The 18,203-nt window shown below is 39.2% G+C and overlaps 1 protein-coding gene across 1 annotated transcript in view; it reads right to left on the reverse strand.

The window, feature by feature from the left end:
- STXBP5L (syntaxin binding protein 5L) overlaps positions 1 to 18,203 on the reverse strand; it is a 461,665-nt gene that overhangs the window by 41,744 nt on the left and 401,718 nt on the right. The window contains 2 exon segments of the mRNA XM_017891231.1: positions 3,172 to 3,411; positions 5,833 to 6,003. Coding sequence (XP_017746720.1) covers positions 3,172 to 3,411; positions 5,833 to 6,003 — 411 coding nt within the window.

The raw sequence follows: 18,203 nt of genomic DNA on the forward strand, positions 1-18,203 counted from the left end.
TACTGAAAAAAAAATGCTAGGTAGTCTTTTCCTTCTTGACATGATTTATAAGGCACTGTATAATCATTCCCTGCCTACTTTTCCATCCTCATTTAGTATCATTCTATCTACAGTCTCCAGCTATGCCATGTCCTCTCTTACTTGTAGATTTTTACTCATGCCGTACTGAATTACTCTTTCAAAAGTTTTTTTTTTTTTTTTTTTCTAGAGACAGGGTCTCCCAGTGTTGCCCAGCTGGTCTTGAACTCCTGGGCTCAAGCATTCCTCCCACTTTGGTCTTCCAAAATGCTGAGATTACAATTGTAAGCCACTGCACCCAGCCCCTGAATTACTCTTAAACATCAGTACTGTACATTTACTCCCAAACTTGTCCAACTTCTACTTCAGATGTTATTTTTGTTAGGGAGCTCTTCCCCAAATCCCCCTGCCATGCTGCCACAGTATTCTTTATTTATCTTAGTGTAATTTCCATTATTATACTCTCTTTATTGTAATTTTGTGTTTAATTTTGTTTTTCCCTACAAGTCTCTGAAAACAGGGACCATTGTATCCCCAGTGCTTACTTCAGTGGTATGGTCTTGGTAAATGTTTGTTAAATGACTGGATACATTTCAAAGTAGAGTGTTTTCAAGTCTAAGGAAACTATTTGACTCATGAATTTTCCTGGGCCAACTGACAAAAGTTTATTTAACAATGTTTTTACAGGAAAAAAAGATGCATTCAAGGCCAGAGAGCATGTCACTCACTTCAGCACTGACAATGGAAAAGTGCTAAATGCCCTTAAATCCAAACCTTCTTTAATGGTTCCCATTAGCTGTGGCAGCAACCATAATAACATAAACAGTACCCATAATAGTTCCCATAAGCTTAGGCAGAGACTCATGGAAAATAGGAAAGAAAATAGATATGGCAAGGAGGGTAAAGACTAGGACAGATAGTCAATAAGTAAGCTCTGAAAGAGGATGCACAAAATTTTCTACTTTAAATTTAAACAAGCTTTCTGTCACCTTTATCTTTTCCCTTCTTTCTTTTTACTGCCATAAATTATGGCTCCCAAGTAGGCTTTCTTTCTTGTAATGGTTAATTATAGAACAAACATGGGAACCGAGACTAATGGTTTTCTCCTTTATATACAACTTTTTTTTCAACAAATTAATAAGAATGTATTTTTAACAGCAGTTTCAGATCTAAAGAAAATTGAACAGAAAGTACAAAGAGTTCCCACGTACCCCTTCTGTCATTTCCTTTATTATTAACATCTTGTATAAGTGTGGCACATTTGATTTAATTCATTAATTTATTTATTATTTTGTATTGAGATGGAGTCTCACTCTGTCACCCAGGCTGGAGTGCAGTGGTGAGATTATGACTCACTGCATGCTCATCCTTCTGGGCTCAGGCGCACACCACCATACCTGGCTACTTTTTAAAAATTATTTGTACAGATGGGGTCTCATTATGCTGCCCAGACTGGTCTTGAACTCCTGGGCTCAAGCAATCCTCCTACCTTGGCCTCCCAAAGTGCTGGGATTATAGGTGTGAGCCACTGCACCCAGCAATTTTTTAAAAAATATGTATTTAGAAAAAATTTTTGGTAGTGATGGAGTCTCACTATGTTGCCCAGGCTGGCCTTAGATTCCTGGCCTCAAATAGTCTTCCTCCCTCAGCCTTCCAAAGTGCAGGAATTATAGGCATGAGCCACTGTGCCCAGCCAATGAACTGATGTTGACACATATTATTAAAGTCTTGAAAGAATAGTGACATAGAGACTTGGAGAAGATAGCTTCCTATTAAATCTTATTAAATAGATAAATAAAAAGTTTTCAAATATTAACAAAATAATGCCAAAAGTTAAATCTATACTTATTTTGTATTTTGTCATCATTTTTTGGTCTAAGTATATGTGCTAAGAATGACAAAGAATTTCCCTATAATATTGAGAGACCTGCTTTGTTAGTCCAGGGATTGCTTATTTCTATGCTTGTGATACAGAAAACCACATTTGTTAGAATATTTCTAATTAGGAAATTGTCTTTAACTTACAGCTTTAAACTTGTGTGAAAGTGGAAGTTGATTTTACCTTTAAACTTGTGAGGAATGCCTGGTACATATTAGATGTCCAATATATATAATCTTTTATTGAGTTAAAGAATGAATTGAATTAGTAATTAATAATTCATTATGATCTCACTGGTTTGACTCCAACTAATTCAGCAGTCAAAAGAATTGTGTATATTTCCTCACAATTAGGAATATAGTAAAATACATTTTTTCATGTGAACTATATGTTAAAATAAAGTAATCGTAACAATTAACTTTTAAAACACAAATCTGAATTTGCCACATTAATAGAGAACTGACTATTCTACCTACAATCTTGTCATATGAACTTAGCACATCAGTTAAAGGAAACACAACTGTAACCTTCTATATATATCCTTATATAATAAAACCCTTATCCTACAGATTAATGAAATTTCTTAACTTAAAAACTATCTGAAAATTTCTTATATAGGAAATAGGGAAACAATAAAATTAGTGATAAGAACAAATTAGGAATAACAGGAGGAATCACACTCATCTCTTCTTCAAAAAGGAAAAAAAGGTAATTCAAGGAGGAAGAGAATACAACATACGCTTGGCAACAACACTTATAACATTGGTCAAATTCTCTAGGCACTAGCATGAATAGGAAAGAAATTGTATGGCATGCTTTTGAAGCAAGATGAGAAGGTTATAAAAGTCTTTAGAAATCCACCTTTGGTCAGACAGCTTCTAGCTTAATTATTCTGACTTCTTCAAGGATGATGTAAAAACACTCATGCTCTAATCTGGCATGGAACTTTGGGTAAATGCTTCAATTTGTTAAAAATAAATTTAAGTTTTGCATTTAGGTTTTCCTCGGTGCTTTTCAGGAACTTATTTCCCATGTCATTGTTCAGGTTGGCACTTCCACAGTTTACTACCAAAGAAATGCTTTTACTCTTTTACCCCAAAGGAAAGCTACAATATGACAAATGTTGGGATGGTATATGATGTATAAAATTCTTAATAGTTCCCATTGTGTAGAATACTTATAACCTTTGCTCCAATACAAATTTATGTTTATAATACCTTATATCTAAATTTGAAAAAGTAAAAGTGAAGGAATGAATGAATACAAACTCTTACCACTTGGCAATACCATGACTGGCTCTGTAAACCTTTGTTCATCTGCTAATGGTAGGTTTAAGGAGATGATTAACACCATTCCCAGACTGGTTCCAACGAACAGACAAGGAGAGATGGTAGAGTCATTTTTCCGTGCAAAGGATTCCATGAAGTATAGTGCTGTAATTGCTTCTTTAGAATCTTTGTCAATACTGGAGATACTAGAGCTTCTGGAACGATTATAGGAATTTTCTCGGTTTTCTATGGAAATACATAAAAAACCCCACACAAATTGTTAGCATATTTCCACAATAACATCAGGGATTTAATATATAAAAACAGAAATTACGAGGAGGAAGTAAAATTATATTGTTTGTTAATTGACCTGGGAGGGAGCTTATCCAGTTCACCAGCTTATTTTGAAGATGGAGAAACTGAAGTCTAGAAGTATAATTCATAAGCTTAGGCAGACCTAGGACTAGAATTGGAGGCTCCTGAGTTCTGGCTCACCATTTTTCTTTCTCTATGTTAACTCACAAGTTAGTTGAAATTCTTTTACCTAGAAAAAAGATTTAGTCTAAATAGTAATGGTTATAAGAATTTCTGTATCAGTGAAATTGTGCTTCCCTCCTACCTCTAAATTGTTGGAAGTGTCCCTAACAGTTTCTTGTCAATTCCAAAGACAATATTGTGGTGATTGGCATGAAAGGGCTTATCTGGATCACAAATCTTCTGTGGCAAACATATTCTATATCTGGGGTAATTATAATTGTAAAAATTAACATTTCTATCAAGGCCAAAATGCAAATTTTATCTCTCTGAACTGCTTTCAGGCTGTTACCTTTAATTCAAATCCAGTCCTAACTTTGCCTAGGGCTAAACAAAGAGTATAGACTATATGCCATCCTGTTGATAGTGGTAATCTTTCTGAGAGTGCTTCAGCTCACTTGAAAAAAAAAACAAAACAGGATGGTTTCAGGTTCTCCTCTCATCAACACTTGTACATGTGCACACTCCAATAAGCATAAACTTATAGAGCTCAGTGAAATGTTATCAAGGTTGTCCTGCTCTTATAATCTCTACAGAGTACAAGTTCTTCATATTTTTCTTTCTACGGCCTTCACTCTCTTTTCCCTCTTGATAGGTACACATGTAACTCATAATTGTTTTTATAGAAAGAGGCTAAATATAGGTTCCTCAAACTATTTTTTTTCTAGGAAACAAAATATAGTATTCCTAATTTCTCCTTTTATCTCTTAGCAAATTTATAAAATAATTGTTTGTCATAAAATTTAGAGATGAGAGGGAGTTTGGAGGTTATATATTTTACAGATTTGGAGACAGACTTAGAGTTTAGTAATTTTCCCAGAATCCAGGACAAATTAGAGGTAGAAGTATCTAAAATTCAAAATTCCCACCTCTCATTACAGTGATTCAGAGTGCTACTTCTGGCTGGGTGTGGTGGCTCATGGCTGGCTGTAACCCCAGTGCTTGAGGCCAGGAGTTCAAGACTACCTTGGGCAACTTAGTGAGACACTGTCTCTACAAAAACTGAAAAATAAGATGGATATGGTAGTGTGCACCTGCACCTCCAGCTGCTTGGGAGGCTGAGGCAGGAGAGTCACGTAAGTCCAGGAGTTAGAGGCTGCAGTGTGCTATGATTGTGCCACTGTAATCTAACCTCAGCAACAGAATGAGATCCTCTCTCTTAAAAAAATAAAAATTAAACGGGGGCTACTTCTTTTATAATCCTTACATAGTGCTTCTTTTATAACATGCTAGCTATTATATGGCTCCAAATCTTTTCCATTCATGGTTCATCACCATACAAAGTTGATACTCATAGACACCTGTTAGAGAAATAACGTCATTATCTGCATATCTAAGGGATCAGATTTAGTATAGCATAATATTTAAAAAAACAAAAGCTTAAATATAATATTTTTAAATTTGAGGACCAATATAGATCACTGTCAAAAGTTTTCAGGAGTAGTAAATAGAGACTTACTTCACAGCATAGAATTACTATAGCAAATTTTCCTAAAATTTTTTTTTCCAATCTCTCTCTCTCTAAAGTTCCTTATCAATAGGACAGTTGCAGCAAAGTTACAAAATTCCCTTTTTTTCCCTCTGTAAAAATGTCTGGTCTCTGGCTCTTGTAATTTACTCCCCTCCCCCACCACCCCACACTCATTCCATAAATAAGCAAATAGACCTTACTTTTAAAAATATATGAAGACGAAGATTGCAAACTTTAGAATTTAATATCTTGCCTTTGGTTTTGGTCACATTCATTTGACAAAATGAAGTTGAGGAAATTAAGGTTGCAATACATTAAATATCTGCAGATAGAGACACCAAAAAGCTTACCATTGGGATTGAAATAAACTCTTAATTATTACGGGAAGGGTAGGGAACAGATTAAGGCATAGTTCTCCCTTTGTACAGAGGAGCGGGTAGTTACCTATAAGCAGAGACATTCTGGTTTTAGAGGTGAGGGAGGAGGTGGAGTGAGGAATGGAGTTGGAGTTATGGCCACAGCCCCATCAGGCTCTCAGGTATTCACTGACTAGTAGTTTTTAAATATCTTTCACATGTGATCTCCATCCCGTATCTCTGTTCCCATTACCATGGTAAACCAAATTTTAACTGTACCAAAAAAATTTAATATGTTTAACATACCTTCTGTTGTAACTGGTAAAGAAATCTCCATGCAGGCTGCTGACTGGGCTTTTCGAAATGGTGGTCTTCCAGGACCCCAGCGATTTACTTTTGAAACATCGGCACTAGAAAGACGTTTTCCAGAACTGCAACTCTGAGAAGTTGGACTTGTGCAGTGTCCATTTACATGGTCTGTGCCAAGAGGAGGAAGGCAGAATAAATATAATAATTAACTCTTTTTTTTTTTTTTTTTGAGACGGAGTCTTGCTCTGCCACCCAGGCTGGAGTGCAGTGGCCGGATCTCAGCTCACTGCAAGCTCCGCCTCCCGGGTTTACGCCATTCTCCTGCCTCAGCCTCCCGAGTAGCTAGGACTACAGGCGCCCTCCTCGTCGCCCGGCTAGTTTTTTGTATTTTTTTTTAAGTAGAGACAGGGTTTCACCGTATTAGCCAGGATGGTCTCGATCTCCTGACCTCGTGATCCGCCCGTCTCGGCCTCCCAAAGTGCTGGGATTACAGGCTTGAGCCACCGCGCCCGGCCAATAATTAACTCTTAATATAAAAGAATACAAGTGTGTGGATTAACAAATGAAGATAAGCAACAGTTCCTTTATTTTCTAAACCACATGAATATAGTTAAGTCCTTGTTCTTTTAAGATTTAGTCATAATTTTAGTAGTTAGCCAAAAATTTCAAAAGATATTTATTAAGCATAAGATTCTTGGCCGGGCGCGGTGGCTCAAGCCTGTAATCCCAGCACTTTGGGAGGCCGAGACGGGCGGATCACGAGGTCAGGAGATCGAGACCATCCTGGCTAACACGGTGAAACCTCGTCTCTACTAAAAAATACAAAAAACTAGCCGGGCGAGGTGGCGGGAGCCTGTAGTCCCAGCTACTCGGGAGGCTGAGGCAGGAGAATAGCGTAAACCTGGGAGGCGGAGCTTGCAGTGAGCTGAGATCCTGTCACTACACTCCAGCCCGGGCGACAGAGCGAGACTCGGTCTCAAAAAAAAAAAAAAGATTCTTTTTAAAAATATTTTGGCCGTGTAACATAGCTGAAAATTGATTCCATAGCTCTACCATGTATTTTGTCATTATAGTATTAAACATTTTGTTGCATAACTTAAATATACAATGAAAGTACTTTAAGTGCTTGGAGTTTAAAAAGATAGAATAGAAGCATTTAAAAAAAGTTTTACTTTAAGTTCTGGGATACATGTGCAGAATGTGCAGGTTTGTTACATAGGTATACATGCGCCATGGTGGTTTGCTGTACCTATCAACCTGTCTTCTAACCCCTGCATGCATTAGGTATTTGTCCTAATACTCTCCCTCCCCTTTCCCTCCATCCCCCGACAGATCCCGGTGTGTGATGTTCCCCTCCCTGTGCCCATGTGTTTTCATTGTTCAACTCCCTCAACTCCTCATTATTGATTGTTGAACTTGGTGTTTGTGTTTCTGTTCCTGTGTTAGTTTGCTTGAAATGAAGTTTCCAGCTTTCATCATTTTCCCTGTCAAAGTACTATGGAACCTATTCTTTTATGTCTGCATATGTATTTCCATGGTTGTTATATGTGTCACATTTTCTTTATCCTAGTTTCCTATCTATGATGGCCATTTGGGTTGGTTCCAAGTCTTTCTATTGTATATATAGTTTGCTTCAACTATAACATACGTGTGCATTGTGCTATTTTTTATAGTTAGAATATATATATTCTCTTGGTATATTACCCTCTATAAATGGTGTGATTTGCTTTGGGTCAAATGGTATTTCTGGTTCCAGATCCTTGAGGAATTGCCACACTGTTTCCACAATGGTTGAACTAATTTACACTGCCACCAACATTGTAAAAGTGTTTCTATTTCTCCACATTCTCTCCAGCATCTGTTGTTTCCTGACTTTTTAATGATTGCCATTCTAACTGGCGTGAGATGGTATCTCATTGTGGTTTTGATTTGCATTTCTCTAATGACCAGTGATGATGACCTTTTTTTCATATGTTTTTTGGCCACATAAATGTCTTCTTTTGAGAAGTGTCTGTTCATATCCTTTGCCCACTTTTTGATGGGGTTGTTTTATGCTTGTAAATTTGTCTAAGTTCCTTTTAGATTCTAGATATTAGCCCATTGTCAGGTGGATAGATTGCAAAAATTTTCTCCCACTCTGTACGTTGCCTCTTCACTCTGATGATAGTTTCTTTTGCTGTGCAGAAGCTCTTTAGTTTAATTAGATCCCATTTGTCAATTATGGCTTTTGTTGCAATTGCTTTTGGTGTTGTAGTCATGAAATCTTTGCCCATGCCTATGTCCTGAGTGGAAGTTCTGGCCAGGGCAATCAGGAAAGAGAAAGAAAGGGTATTCAAATAGCAAGAGAGAAAGTCAAATTGTCTCTGTTGGCAGATGACATGATTGTATATTTAGAAAACCCTATGGTCTCAGTCCAAAATCTCCTTCAGCTCATAAGCAACTTCAGTAAAATCTCAGGATACAAAATCAATGTGCAAAAATCACAAGCAGTCCTATACACCAATAACAGAGAGCCAAATCATGAATGAACTTCCATTCACAATTGCTACAAAAGAGAATAAAATACCTAGGAATGCAACTTACAAGGGACATGAAGGACCTCTTCAAAGAGAACTACAAACCACAGCTCAAATAAATAAAAGAGGGCACAAACAAATGGAAAAACATTCCACATTCGTGGATAGGAAGAATCAATATTGTGAAAATGGCCATACTGCCCAAAGCAATTTATAGATTCAATGCTATTCCCATCTAGCTACTTTCTTCACAGAATTACAAAAAAAGCTACTTTAAATTTCATATGGTACCAAAAAAGAGCCCATATAGCCAAGAGAATCCTAAACAAAAGGAACAAAGCTGGAGGCATCAAGCTACCTGACTTCAAACTATACCACAAGGCTATAGTAAACAAAACAGCATGGTACTGGTACCAAAACAGATATACAGACCAGTGGAACACAACAGAGGCCTCAGAAATAATATCACACATCTACAACCTCCTGATCTTTGACAAACGTGACAAAAACAAGCCATGGGGAAAGAATTCCCTATTTAATCAATGATGCTGGGAAAACTGGCTAGCCATATGCAGAAAACTGAAATGGGACCCCTTCCTTACACCTTATACAAAAATTAACTCCAGATAGATTAAAGACTTAAATGTAAAACCTAAAACCATAAAAAACCCTAGAAGAACAGAAGCATCTTACTGTGCAGTTCAGAAGGGTACATAAGAATATTGGTTCTGGGGCCAGGCCAGACTGCATGGAATTAAATCCCAGTGCTGCCACTTACTAGTTGTATAGATTACTGAAGTCTTCATGCATTAGTTGCCTCTTCTGTAAATGTTGAATATTATTACCTACCTAATGGAGTTTTTGTGATTTTTTTGTGATAATACATGTCAAATGCTAGAACATGTGCTGGCATACAGTAAACTCAGAACAAAAGTTAATTACTATTGTCATCTTTTTCCAGAGTATAAAACTACTCACGTCCAAGTTAAGAGTACTGTTTATTTAGAGCTTGTGCATTTGGCTCTGTTTTGATAGAACTTAAAAACTTGGCAGTGCATTAAAATATGTCTTATTTTTCTTAATGCTAACAAATTATATTTGAAACATCATCTCATAGTTCAGCAATAAGCAGAATACATTTTAAAATGTGTTTATTTGGTCATACAAATGATGATAGAGTGCCAAGGAGAAAAATCATGTTTAATGGCCATGTTGAACATGAAGAGCTAGTACTTGGTATCCACTATAATATAGCCTTACTGTATTATAGAGTTTGAAAAGGTATGATTGTATGTTTCCTGGATTCCCTTGCAGATAGTGCAAAGATGAAAATTAGTTTTCACCATTTAAATGGGCTGGCATGTTTTATTATTTTTAAAAAATGGGAGTTAACATTTATCAAACACTTAAATGCTGGGCACTTTATACACATTACCTCATTTAACCTTCACAACAATCCTGCAATGTAGGTTTTTTTTTTTTTTTCTATTATCCTGATTTTGCAGATGAAGAAACAAAAACTCAGAAAAAAACAATCAGGAAATTTTCTCATATCACATATGTAATAATCATGGAGGCAGACTTCTAATCCAGAGTTGTTTGCTTACTATCTGTATGCTTTAACATTTGACTACAGGGTCAGGTAAAATATTTGAGAAGGAGTAGCAATTTTGAAGACATATTTAGTAGGGTTTAAGAGGCACATGTAATGCACACTGAGATCCAGACCTTTTGGATTCTGACTATAATGTGCTTTGGAGAGGACATTTTAAAATTAAATCTATTTGGGGATTATTGAACCTTCCATATCTGTATCTTTATATCTCTTCCAACACTTGGGAAGTTTTCAGTTATTATTTCGTTAAGTTTTCTTTTTTTGGTATAAATTTAAAGGGTACAAGTGCAATTTTGTTACATGAATATATTGCATAGTGATGAAGTCTGGACTCTTAGTGGAATCACATCTGAATAAGTACTCTGTACCTGGTAAGTAATTTCTCCTTTCTCACTCCCCCTCTGACCCTCCCACCCTTCTGAGTCTTCAGTGTCTATTATTCTACACTCTATGTCCATGTATACAAATTACTTAGCTCCCACTTAGAAGTAAGAACATGCAGGATTTTTCTATGCCTTTTTCCTTCTTTGCTCTTTCTGGAACTTCTAAAATTTGATTATTTGTTTGCTTGTTTCCCATGTCTCCTAGGCTTTCCTCATTCCTTCTCATTCTTTCTTCTTTCTCCCTCCCTCTTTTCCTCCCTCCACAACACCCCGGTGCCACCTTTGTCTGATTGGATTATTTCAAAAGACCTGGGTTCAAGTTCAGAAATTCTTTCTTCTGATTGGTCTAGTCTACTGTGAAAGTACTCAATTGTATTTTTTATTTCATTCACTGAATTCCTCAGCTCCAGGATTTGTTGTGTGTGTGTGTGTGTGTGTGTGTGTGTGTGTGTTTTAATGATATCTATCTCTTTGTTGAATTTCTCATTCAGCTCATGAATTGCTTTTCTTATTTCTTTGTATTTATCTGTATTCTTCTGTATCTTGTTGGATTTCCTTAAGATCATTATTTTAAATTCCTTTTCAGGCGTTTCATAGAATTTTTTTTACCTTTGGGGTCTGTTACTGGAGAATTATTGTGTTCCTTTGGAGGTATCATGTTTTCTTGATTTTTTGTGTTCACGTGTTCTCACATTGATATTTCTACAGCTGGTATAACTGTCACTTTTCCCAATTTTATAAAGTAGCTTCCATAAAGAAATACTTTTTCCTGTTGATGTATCTATAATGTAAGTTGGGTACATGGCTTTCGCTTTGGTTCTGGATGGGCACCATAGTGTAGTCTCCATGTGATTACTTTGGCTGTAATCGGTATCGGAGGTATCTGCAAGTTCCTTAGTGGCATAGGCTGCAGTTGTTTTTGGAGGCTGTGGTGAGGATTTGCTGGGGATGGAGGTGCCAAGTGGGCTGGTCCTCAGACCTCTTGGTGGGGTATGTGAGCATCACCAGTGATGGCAGTGGGCCAGTTCTTGGTTCCCTGGGTGGCACATGCAGGTGTCAGTGGTGGTAGTATGGGCCCTGAGGTCTTTGGGCCCTCAAGTGGAACACACAGGTGCTGGCAGGTGAGGTGGCCTGCTCCTTGAGTCCCTGGGTAGGATGCATGCATTGGCACTGGCAGTGGCAATAGCAGGTGGGTCCTCTGGTGCCTGAGTGGAGTGCACAGACACTGGTGGTGTCAGCAGGCCAGTAGGACCAGTCTGCAGGCCACTGGATGGCATGCATGGGTGCCAGCAGTGAGCCAGGTGGCCCAGTCCCCAGGCCTCTACGTGTGATATACAGGCACTAGTGGTGTCCATAGTAGGGCAGGCAGGCTGATCCCTGCTCCCTTGGGTGAGGCATGTGAGTGTTCAGCCTCTCTGACGTGCTAGATCACCGGCTTCCTGAGATACAGGGTGCTGCATGGCTCGGGTGCCAGAAATGCAGTTATACCACTGGGTCAGCTGGCATAGCAACACTGCAGCCTTCTGGGTGGATGTGGCGGGATGCTGGAGATGCAGGATTCATTGGGCAACCGGGCAAGATGTAGTTTGGTGTTGACTCTGCTCTCAAAATGGCACCATATTGCAGCAGCTTGGGTCCCAGAGGTCCCAGCACGAACTCCCTCCCTGGAACAATGCAGTCTCATGGACTCCAGGAAGCTCCTTATACTAGGCTCAGGGCCCAAGAGGGCCAAAGGGCTTTCTTATAGCTAGGACTGCAGGCATTTGTGGTTGGAATGTCGACTGCTAGGAATCTCTCACCATTTCTCCTGCATTGGAGCATCCCTCCTAGGTGTGAGCCAGTTCAACTGAGTGCCTTGCTTCCTTTTCTATACGCCTATCTCAAACTTCCATGCTTCAGAGGGTCCCTATTGTTTTCCTACTGGATTAATTCTTCCCTAGATATTCTACCTGATACATTGTTACCTACTTGCTGTAGGCTCCTAATATATTGAGATAAAATTATTTGGTGAAGAAAGTTAAGAACAAGTTTTACTCTTGGATATATTAAGCAATGCCATGTTCTAGCCGTGATCTCTGGGTATTGTAGCTTCTACCTCCAATTTATTTATTATTTTAAAAATAGCTTTTAATTTAAAAAATTTTAACTTCCTTAGATTCTCACTTCCATTTAGACAAAAAGTTAATATTTTCTTTGAGTATCCTTCTGCAATTAATCTAATTTTTTTTCCAACAGAAATAGAAGCATACATTGAATTCTTGCTCCAAGATGGCTAACTAAATGCAGCCAGGGGAACATCTCCCACCAAGAGACCAGGATATTGGGAAGACTGGCACACTGCTGCAGATCTTCAGAGGGAGGGCATTGATAGCAGATGGAGGGAAGACACAGAGGCTGTCCTTAAGGAAAAGAAAGCTGGGAAACCTGCATTGGGCTACCGCACACCACAACTTCTTCCCTGACCCCAATGACTCCTGCAAAGGGAGTGAGTAGAGCAGTCAAGAAACAACCTGCTATCGTCATGGGCTCTGGAATTCCAGCAGGAGGAGACTCCTTAGCCACAATGGACACTTGAATTGGCAGGGAAAGCTGCTTAGAGAAGTGAGAAGCATTAAGGAAAGAACTCCAGCCAGTGCCCAGAGGGTTTGGCATGGGAGTACCTGTAATGGAGCAGACCAGGGATGAAAAACACTCTACAAGAATTTCATAATGCAATCACAAGTATTAATAACAGAATAGACTAAGGTGAGGAAAGAATTTCAGAGCTTGAAGACCGGCTTTCTGAAATAATAGAGTCAGACAATAATAAAGAAAAAAGCATGAGAATGAATGAACAAAACCTCTGAGAAATATGAAATATGAAATTATGTAAGGAGACTGAATCTGTGACTCATTGGCACTCCTGAAACTGATGGAGAGAATGGAAGCAACATAGAAAACACATTTCATGGCATCATCTGTATTAGTCTATTCTCACACTGCTATAGAGACACACCTGAGGCTGGGTATTTTATCGAGAAAAGGTGTTTAGTTAGGTCATGGTTCTTTGGGCTGTACAGGCTTCTGCTTCTGAGGAGGCCTCAGGAAACTTACAATCATGGCGGAAAGTGAAGGGGAAGCAGTCACATCTTCACATAGCCAGGAGGAATTGGGGAGGTGCTATATACTTTTTTTTTTTTTTTTTTTTTTCAGATGGAGTCTCCCTGTTGCCCAGGGTGGAGTGCAGTGGTGCAATCTTGGCTCATCACAACCTCTGCCTCCTGCGTTCAAGTGATTCTCTTGCCTCAGCCTCCTGAGTAGCTGGGATTGCAGGTGCTTGCCATCACGCCTAGCTAATTTTTTTGGTATTTTTAGTAGAGACAGGGGTATCACCATGTTGGTCAGGTTGGGCTTGAACTCCTCACCTCAAGTAATCCACCTGACTTGGCCTCCCAAAGTGCTGGGATTACAAACGTGAGCCACCACGCCTAGCCACTACACACTTTTAAACCAGTGTATCTCAGGAGAACTCTATCACAAGAACAGCAAGGGGGAAGTCCACCCCCATGATTCAATCACTGCTGATCAGGCCCCTCCTCCAACACTGGGAATTACAATACGACATGAGATTTGGGTGGGGACACAGCCAAATCATGTCATTATCTATAAGAACTTACCCAACCTAGCTAGAGAGGCTAACACTCAAATTCAGGAAATGCAGAGAAACCCAGCAAAGAAGACCACAAGAAGATCATCCCCAAGACACATAATCATCAGATTCCCCAACGTCAAAATGAATGAAAATATTTTAAAGGCATTTGGAGAAAAAGGACAGGTCGCCTACAAAGGGAAGACCATCAGACTAAAGTAGATTTCTCAACAGAAAACCTACAAGCCAGAATCTCTAGTGAATTGACTGGTGAAAGTCTTTTCCGAAGTCAGTGAATAAGGACTGGAGGAAGTGACTGCAGACTTCAAGGAACATGCAAAAAAAAATCAAAGAAACACAATACCACCAGAGGAACAAAATAAACCTCCTGTGGCAAACCCCAAAGAAAGAGACCTTTAAGAAATGCCTGACAAAGAATTCAAAATAATCATCTTTAGAATTTCAGTGACCTACAAAAGAACAAAGAAGAAAGAAAAAAAACTAAACAGAATCAGGAAAACAATACCAGAAAAAAGAGAAGTTCAATAAAGGAATATTAACTATTTTTTTAAAAAGCCAAACAGGAGGATTCTGAGATGGAATAGGAAGCACCAGAAAACTCTGCCCACCTAGACAACAATTGCACTGACAGAATTTGAAAGAACTACTGTGGAACTCTGGAGTTTATTGAAGACATACAACTTTCAGGGGAATGCTTAGATGGTAAATTGCAGCTAATTTTGGTCAATTTTAGCTCTTAGCACAGTAGTGCTAAGTATACCCCACTCCCAACCCCCTGCCAGGCCGCTGTGCACATGTTCCTGGAACAGCATGCACAGAGCTTTCAGGAGACAGGGTAGACCAAAAAAAAAAAAAAAAAAAAACCAAAACCAAAAACAAACAAAAAAAAAAAAAATAACCCCTCTATCCTTAAACCCCCAAAAATCAGGGTTGTGTCCTTGATCATGATGACTGCTTCTGATACAGAAGTTGCAAACAAAGAACTGTGCAGCACTGTTGTTGCACTTACCCTCATTCCCTGCAGCCCACGCACCCTCTGTTTAATGACTCTCAGGGATTTTAAAGCTCCACTGCCACTCCATCAAACTCCTTCATTTTTCTACTTTCCTTCTTTCAAGAGTCAGACATTAAAGAATTAGACATTAAGAAAAACAACTTCATATACAGGGAAAATTAGAAAATGGCCCACACATATTACAGAGAAAGCTCAGAAAACGCTTAAGAAGACCTAAGATTACACCCCAGAACCATCTGGCACAGAGCACGATTACAACTATAAAGCAAATTTAATAAATACAACCTAAAACATTAACAGCAACAAAATAAACCCTAGAAAATGGAGAAAATATGATTTCCAGAATTATTACATTATTAAATTAAAAAGTTCCCTATTAAACAAACAAAAATATCATAAATGTATACAAAGAGACAGGGAAGGATGACCCATTGAAAAAAAAATAGCAACAGGAAATTATCCTGAATAAAGTCCTGAGGATAGATCTACTAGATAAATACTTTAAAACAACTGTCTTGGCCGGGCGCGGTGGCTCAAGCCTGTATCCCAGCACTTTGGGAGGCGAGACGGAGATCACGAGGTCCAGGATTCGAGACCATCCTGGCTAACACGGTGGGAAACCCCGTCTCTACTAAAAAAATACAAAAAACTAGCCAGGCGAGGTGGGCGGGCGCCTTGTAGTCCCAGCTGCTCGGGAGTCTTTTTTTTTGAGCAGGAGAATGCGTAAACCCGGGAGGCGGAGCTTGCAGGAGCTGAGATCCGGCCACTGCACTCCAGCCCAGGGCGACAGGCGAAGATCCGTCTCAAAAAATAAAAAAAAAAAAAAAAACAACAAACAAACAAAATAACTCAATTCAATAATAGACAAAGAGAGGAAGTGTTAGAAAATGCAGAATAGGAAAACTCCCACCAATCCATCTCCCCTTACCCCAGCAAGGACACCAACTAACAAAATATCTACACAGAAAAAAAAAAAAAAAAAAAAAAAAAACACCTTCGTCAAGAACCAGGTGAGCACTCATAGGTTTTAACTTCGGATCATTAAAAGAGGCACTGAGGAGACAGAAAAAGCAGCTCTGAATCACTGATGCCACCCCTCCTCTTGGCAGCAGTGATGTGGTGTGTAGAGTATCTAGGTGCTCAGGGAGGGAGGGAGGGAGAAAACAGCAATTCTGAGGCATTTCCCAAAGTCTTAGCAATGGGCAGACAAGGAGATTCTATCCCGTGCTTGGTTCCGTAGGTCCCACAGCCACAGAGCCTTGCTCACTGCTAGAGCAGCAATCTGAGATTGAGCTGTGAGGATGCAGCCTGGCTTAGGGAGGGGCATCCACCATTGCTGAGGCATCAGTAGGTAGATAAAGTGGCTGGGAAGCTTGAAATGGGTGGAGCCCACCACAGCTCAGCCAGCCCTACTGCCTCTAGACTCCATCTCTGTGGACAGGGTTTAGCTGAACAAAAGGCAGCAGACAACTTCTGCAGACATAAACATCCCTGTCTGATAGCTCTGAAGAAAGCAGTGGTTCTCCCAACCCAGGGTTTGAGTTCTGAGAATAGATGGGCTGCCTCCTCAAGTGGGTCACTGACCACTGTGTAGCCTAACTGGGAGACACCTCCCAGTAGAGGCTGACAGACACCTCATATAGGTGGGTGTCCCTCTGGGATGAAGCTTCCAGAGGAAGGATTAGGCAGCAATATTTGCTGTTCTGCAGCCTCCACTGGTGATACCCAAGGAAACAGGGTCTGGAGTGGGCCTCCAACAAACTCCAACAGACCTGCAGCTGAGGGACCTGACAGTTAGAAGGAAAGCTAACAAACAGAAAGGAATAGCATCAACATCAACAATAAGAACATCTACACCAAAACCCCATCTGTAGGTCATCAGCATCAAAGATCAAAGGTAGATAAGACCGCAAAGATGAAGAGAAACCAGAGCAGAAAAGCTGAAAATTCTAAAAATCAGAGTACCTCTTCTCCTCCAAAAGACTGCAGCTCCTCGCCAGTAATGGAACAAAGCTGGATGGAGAATGACTTTAATGACTTGACAGAAGTAGGCTTCAGAAGGCCAATAATAACAAACTTCTCCAAGCTAAAGGAGCATGTATGAACCCATTGCAAGGAAGTCGAAACCTTGAAAAAAGGTTAGATGAATGGCTAAATAGAATAAACAGTGTAGAGAAGACCTTAAATGACCTGATGGAGCTGAAAACCATGGCATGAGAATTTGGTGATGCATGCACAAGCTTCAACAGCTGATTCGATCAAGTGGAAGAAATGGTATCAGTGATTGAAGATCAAATTAATGAAATAAAGTGAGAAAACAAGTAAAAAGAAATGAACAAAGTCGCCAAGAAATATGGGACTATGTGAAAAGACCAAATCTAGTTTGATTGGTGTACCTGAAAATCATGGGGAGAATGGAACAAAGTTGGAAAACACTCTTCAGGATATTATCCAGGAGAACTTACCCAGTGTAGCAAGGAAGGCCAACATTCAAATTCAGGAAATACAGAGAACATTACAAAGATACTCCTTGAGAAGAGCAACTCTAAGACACAATTGTCAGATTCACCAAGGTTTAAACGAAGGAAAAAATGTTAAGGGCAGCCAGAAAAAAAGGTCGAGTTACCCACAAAAGGAAGCCCATCAGACTAACAGCAGATCTCTTGGCAGAAACCCTACAAGCCAGAAGAGAGTGGGGGCCAATATTCAATATTTTTAAAGAATTTTCAACCCAAAATTTCACATCCAGCCAAACTACGCTTCATAAGTGAAGGAGAAATAAATCCTTTACGGACAAACAAATACTGAGAGATTTTGTCACCACCAGGCCTGCCTTACAAGAGTTCCTGAAAGAAGCACATGGAAACAAACAATCGGCACCAGTCACTGCAAAAACATATCAGATTGTAAAGACCATAGATACTAGGAAGAAATTGCATCAATTAATGGGCAAAATAACCACCTAACATCATAATGACAGGATCAAATTCACACATAAGAATATTAACCTTAAATGTAAAGGGGCTAAATGCCCCAATTAAGACACAGACTGGCAAACAGGATAAAGAGTCAAGACCTACGCATGTGCTGTATTCAGAAGACCCATCTCAAATGAAAAGACACACATAGGCTCAAAATAAAGGGATAGAGGAAGATCTACCAAGCAAACGGAAAGCAAAAAAAAAAAAAA

This window comes from Rhinopithecus bieti, unplaced genomic scaffold (assembly GCF_001698545.2).
Source record: "Rhinopithecus bieti isolate Rb0 unplaced genomic scaffold, ASM169854v2 scaffold_759, whole genome shotgun sequence".
NCBI classification, from domain to species: Eukaryota; Metazoa; Chordata; class Mammalia; order Primates; family Cercopithecidae; genus Rhinopithecus; species Rhinopithecus bieti.